At 60.9% G+C, this 5,655-nt stretch overlaps 1 protein-coding gene across 1 annotated transcript; it reads right to left on the reverse strand.

Moving 5' to 3' along the window:
• Positions 1-492: 492 nt before the first annotated feature.
• Positions 493-5,270, reverse strand: LOC143827052 (dynein axonemal assembly factor 5-like). Its single transcript, XM_077316230.1, has 4 exons — positions 4,679-5,270; positions 2,468-2,652; positions 1,479-1,603; positions 493-727 (listed from the first exon to the last, which is right to left on the reverse strand). Exons 1-4 carry the CDS (start codon positions 5,205-5,207, stop codon positions 550-552), a joined length of 1,017 nt encoding a protein of 338 aa, XP_077172345.1. The 5' UTR covers positions 5,208-5,270; the 3' UTR covers positions 493-549.
• Positions 5,271-5,655: the final 385 nt, after the last annotated feature.

The following is a 5,655-nucleotide window of genomic DNA, read 5'->3' on the forward strand; positions in this document are numbered from 1 at the left end:
CAAAATCAGAGTCCAGCAGGGGCACCTTGAAGACCAACAGAGATTTATTCAAGGCGTGAGCTTTCGAGTGCAAGTCTGACAAAGAGGGCTTCCACTCGAAAGCTCACGCCTTGAATAAATCTTTGTTGGTCTTAAAGGTGCTACCGGACTCTGGTTTTATTGTGCTGCTTCAGACCCACACGGCGACCCTCTTGAATCTGCTTTTTCAAAAATACAGTAAAAGGTAAAGGTAAAGGTATCCCCTGTGCAAGCACCGAGTCATGTCTGACCCTTGGGGTGACGCCCTCTAGCGTTTTCATGGCAGACTCAATACGGGGTGGTTTGCCAGGGCCTTCCCCAGTCATGACTGTTTACCCCCCAGCAGCAAGCTGGGTACTCATTTTACCGACCTCGGAAGGATGGAAGGCTGAGTCAACCTTGAGCCGGCTGCTGGGATTGAACTCCCAGCCTCATGGGCAGAGCTTTCAGACGGCTGCCTTACCACTCTGCGCCACAAGAGGCTCTTGTAAAAATACAGTAAGGACCTGTTATTGAAGAAAAGGTGCACCACTACACCGCCCTGCATTTAGACACCCTTGCTCTCTCGGCATGGCCGTCCTGACGATACTCACCTCCTGGGGGATAATAAGGGGGCGTGCTATAGAAGTCCAGTTTATCTTTAATGTCCTCTTCGTTTTCTTTCTCCCACTGCAGCCCGACTTTCTTCCAGTAGCTCAGGGCCAGTTCCCTGAAGGGCAAGGAAAAAAACCATCACAGAACGGGACTCATAGCCAGCTAGCGCAGAGCTGGAGATTTCTTCTGAAATCTTGATTAAAAATTTGGTCTATATGGAGCAACAAAAATGTTCATAGAACGCACAGAACACAAAAATAGTATTGTAATATATATATTTTTAATTGCAACGTAAGTACAATTTGCCAGGTGCCCCCAGGTGTCCCTCCAAAAGTGGAACAATCTGGTCTCCTTAGTTTATTAGCATGTGCAAGCGAACAAGGGGATACCTTAGGGATGCTTAACGCCTGCTAGGACAGAGACAAGTGCTTGCCGCCTGGATCTGTGCGGGCACTGCAGATGGGCAGACGCAAACAGAGGAGACTTCTGCCTGGCAAAGGAAGGGCAGCAGTGATCCCCAACCTCTGGCGTTAACAATGAATCCCGGGGGCTTAACAGGAACCCACCCTGCAGCATTGATTTTCTAAGTCTTGGGCTCCTTCTACAGAACCCGCAAAATCCGGAGTGGGGTCACGTGATCTTCATCCACCTGACTCCCTAGCCCCCAGCTAAGCGGGAATCCCACGCCAAGCATAGGAGCTGGCCGAAGAATCTGACTCTCAGCTTATTTGAATGACCTTTCCCTGGGAAAGGCTCACCTCCTGGCCCCCAGCAGCTCAGGCGTGATTCAAAAGGAATGAAGTGTAGGGAGAGACAGGGTGGTTCTCCTGCCCCCGATCCCCCCCCCCCGGTGGCACCGCCCTTACCGGTTCTCGTGCATTTCATCCGCAAGGCCGCTCAGCAGCAAGGGGATCAGCTTGTGAAAGAGGGAGTACCGGTCTCGTAGGTGTAACAGCCATTCCCCCATGACGATGACCACAGCTTCCCTGACCTAGGAGCAGCCAAACAGGAAAGGAAGAAGCTGGACACGGCCGCCCATTCAAATGCAAACCCGGGTCGACCCTGCTTCGCTTCTGGGATCGGATGAGGCGGGCCCAGCCTGGGCCATCATAAAGGCAGAATTTCTGACCACGCATCCTACAGCATCTGCTGCCTGATGGCAGCAGGTGCAGCATCCCCAATTTGGGCAGCAAGGGCACAATTTTGGGACCCATGTCGCTGATGGCAGGAGCAGTGGTCGGGTGAACAGGAAGCCTTGGCACTGCCCCTCCAGAGGGCTCTTGCTGCAGTTGGGAAGGATAGAGCCAGAGCAACTAGTCTGGCCTGATTAAGGGAGCTTGCCCATTAATTGGGTCTGATTAAGAGAGTCCCGCCTCCAATCGAGCTCAGGGGCGGAGCAGAAAGAGCTGAGAGGGCTGGCAGAGTACTCGGGGGCAGGAGAAGATGGAACAGGGTGGGGGGGGAGAACTGAAGGTGCCACCCATCAATCACTAGTGTCCGATTCGTAATGACTTCTAAACTTGGATAAAACGACGCACTTTTCTGCAACAGGAGATCCCGGTTACCCCATCGAGTCAGAATTGTTACAATACTGGCCATTCTTGCAAAATTATGAGCAGTTTGCATTGTATGCTGCTTTGGCAGCCAAACTGACTAAAAAGCAGGGTATAAATCTTTAAAAAACCCACAATATTAACGTCATCTGTCACAGAATCATAGAATCCTGGGTCATCTAATCCAACCCCCTGCACTATGCAGGAATTCCCAACCCTCTCGTTCCTCCACTGTCACCTGCCACCCCTTTGAACCTTGACGACGGGACTGAATTCAAATGCCGCGCCGACGTTAAGCTTACTTGCGGGATGTTGTCAAAACACCGCTGGGCAAGGTGAGAAATCACGTCGTCCAGCGACTTTGCGTTGCCGAACTGGATCACCGCCCCCGTGGCCTGGATCACAGCGACCCGGACACGGAAGTGCTGGTGGGAAATGGACTCCATCAAGGGGCTGATCAGGCTTTCCGACTGCAAGTGAAAATGTTCTGTCGGGACAGAGAGAACAACCCTGTTAGTATCGAGAGCTACTTTGCGGGACAGACGGTTCAGAGCAAGCGAGAGTCCGGGAGCAGTTTCAAGACCCCCACCATCTGTGGCAGGGGAGGAGCCTGAGCGAGACACCGTTCACTTTTTCAAAGATGAAGGAACTGAAGTGTCTCTAAGGGCTTGGATACCTGCAGATATCGAACGTAGCATGCAGAGTGACGGGGGAGGTGGGGTCATCATTGGGAACTCCTGGCCCTCAAACTCTGCTGCTTGTCATCAGAGGCGGACTTTTGCTTTTTCAACCCCTGTTGCACCCAACATTTTGAAGTGGTGCAGCCATAATAAGAGATGACACCGGAGTGCGTGAGCATCGGCCCCTGGGGGTCTACGTGGGGACAGTCTGTCCTTGACAGTCAGTTGACTTGAGTCCAATGGCATCTTTAAGATTGGGTCCCTCCCTATGTAGGCCCTTCTCACTCCGCCTGGCCTCCCTGGCAGCTCTGTTGTGAGGCGCTGTGCCCACGCAGGGTGCCCTTCACTCTCCCTGGCAGGACTGTTGTGAGGCATGGTGTCCCTGTGGGGTACATTGGAGCCTGCTGGCCCTTCTCACTGGCTCCGCCTGGCCTTCCTGGCAGGGCTGCTGTGAGGCGCTGTGCCCCTGCAGGGTGCCCTGCAGCTGGCCTTCTTCCTGGCTCTGCCTGGCCTTCCCGGCAGGGCTGTTGTGGCACTGTGCCCCTGCTGTTGTGAGGAGCGGTGCTCCTCCTCACTGCACCTGGCCTCCCTGGCAGAACTGTCGTGAGGCACTGTTCCCCCATGGGGTGCCCTGGAGCCAGCCGGCCCTTCTCACTGGCCTTCCCGGCAGTGCTGTCGTGAGGAGCTGTGCCCCTGCTGTGGTGAGGAGCGGTGCTCCTCCTCACTGCACCTGGCCTCCCTGGCAGGACTGTTGTGAGGTGCTGTGCCCTCGCAGGGTGCCCTTCACTCTCCCTGGCAGGACTGTTGTGAGGCACTTTGCCCCTGCAGGGTGTCCTGCAGCCGCCCTTCTCGCTGCCTCCGCCTGGCCTCCCTGGCAGGGCTGCTGTGAGTCACTGTGTCCCTGCAGGGCACCCTGCAGCCGGCCCTTTTCGCTGCCTCCGCCTGGCCTCCCTGGCAGGGCTGCTGTGAGTCACTGTGTCCCTGCAGGGCACCCTGCAGCCGGCCCTTTTCGCTGCCTCTGCCTGGCCTGCCTGGCAGGGCTGCTGTGAGTCACTGTGCCCCCGTGGGGTGCACTGGAGCCAGCCGGCTCTTCTCATTCCACCTCGACTCCCTGGCAAGGCTGCTGTGAGTCACTGTGTCCCTGCAGGGCGCCCTGCAGCTGGCCTTCTCCCTGGCTCCGCCTGGCCTCCCTGGCAGGACTGTTGTGAGGTGCTGTGCCCTCGCAGGGTGCCCTTCACTCTCCCTGGCAGGACTGTTGTGAGGCACTTTGCCCCTGCAGGGTGTCCTGCAGCCGCCCTTCTCGCTGCCTCTGCCTGGCCTCCCTGGCAGGGCTGCTGTGAGTCACTGTGTCCCTGCAGGGCACCCTGCAGCCGGCCCTTTTCGCTGCCTCCGCCTGGCCTCCCTGGCAGGGCTGCTGTGAGTCACTGTGTCCCTGCAGGGTGCCCTGCAGCTGGCCCTTATTGCTGCCTCTGCCTGGCCTCCCTGGCAGGGCTGCTGTGAGGCCCCATGCCCCTGGAGGGTGCCTTGCAGCCGGGCCTTCTCGCTGGCTCCGCCTGGCCTTCCTGGCAGGGCTGCTGTGAGTCACTGTGTCCCTGCAGGGCGCCCTGCAGCTGGCGTTCTCCCTGGCTCCGCCTGGCCTCCCTGGCAGGGCTGCTGTGAGGCGTTGTGTCCCTGCAGGGCGCCCTGCAGCTGGCCCTTCTCGCTTCCTCTGCCTGGCCTCCCTGGCAGGGCTGCTGTGAGGCCCTGTGCCCCTGGAGGGTGCCCTGCAGCCGTCCCTTCTCGCTGCCTCCGCCTGGCCTGCCCGGCAGGGCTGTCGTGCGCCCGTGTGCTCACCGGGCAGGGCGTGGGCGGCGCGGGCGGCGAGGGCGCAGGCCTCCCGGCGGGCGTCGGGGAAGGGGTCCCGGAGGGCGGCGGCGAGGAGGCGGGCGAGGTCGGGCAGGTGCGGGGCGAGGGCGGCGGCGGCGCAGCGGCGCAGCAGGAGGCCGAGGAGGCGCAGCAGGCCCAGGCGGAGCTCCTCGCACGGCTCGGGCGGCTCGAGGCGGCGGGCGAGCGCGGGCACGAGCGCGGGCAGGGCGGCGGCGGGCTCGGGGGCGCGCGCCAGGCAGTGGGCCAGCAGCTCCAGCGCCAGCCCGCGGCACCGCTCGGCCGGGTCCGACAGCAGGCAGCGCGCGAGGGGCCGCGCGAGACGCCGCGCCAGCAGCTCCTGCAGCGCCCCCGCCGCCACCTCGCGCTCCACCAGCGCCGCGCGCAGCCCCGACAGCGCCGCCAGCCGCGCCTCCCGCGCCGCCCCCGCCGCCTCCAGCGCCGCCAGCAGCCGCGACACCGCCGGGCCCGCCGCCTCCGCCTCCGCCTCGCCCGCCATGCTCGCTCGTTGCTAAGGGCGCCCCGGAGCCGCTAGGCCGCGTTGCTAGGGACGCGACGGCGCGCGGCGACGCGCTTTACGGCCGGCCGCCGAGCGGGGCGCCGCGCGCCGACGCCGGTTGCCATGGAGACGGCGGCCGAGCAGGAGCCGTCGGAACTGTCGGGATGCCAACCTCCAGGGGGGACCTGGGAATTCCCCCTTTGCAATTATCGCGCCTCTCCAGACCCCTGCTTTGGAGGGCGGACCCTAGGTAGGGGTGCCAACCTCCAGGGGGGACCTGGGGATCCCCAGGAATGACAGCTCCTCCCCAGGCTAAAGAGATCGGGCCTTCTGGAGAAAAGGGCTGCTTTGGAGGGTGGACACTAGGGGTGCCAACCTCCAGGGGGGACCTGGGGATCGCCCTGCAATTATTGCTCCTCTCCATACTAAAGAGATGCGTTCGCCTGGA

Source organism: Paroedura picta, chromosome 17, assembly GCF_049243985.1.
Source record: "Paroedura picta isolate Pp20150507F chromosome 17, Ppicta_v3.0, whole genome shotgun sequence".
NCBI lineage: Eukaryota > Metazoa > Chordata > Lepidosauria > Squamata > Gekkonidae > Paroedura > Paroedura picta.

Excerpts from the sequence above, each read along its gene's own strand:
- LOC143827052 (XM_077316230.1), bottom strand. The coding sequence starts at position 5,207 with ATGGCGGGCGAGGCGGAGGCGGAGGCGGCGGGCCCGGCGGTGTCGCGG. Across the intron at positions 1,604-2,467 it reads GTTTTGACAACATCCCGCAA|GTCAGGGAAGCTGTGGTCAT; the intron begins GTAAGCTTAACG and ends GGCTGCTCCTAG. Across the intron at positions 728-1,478 it reads GATGAAATGCACGAGAACCG|GGAACTGGCCCTGAGCTACT; the intron begins GTAAGGGCGGTG and ends CTTGCCCTTCAG.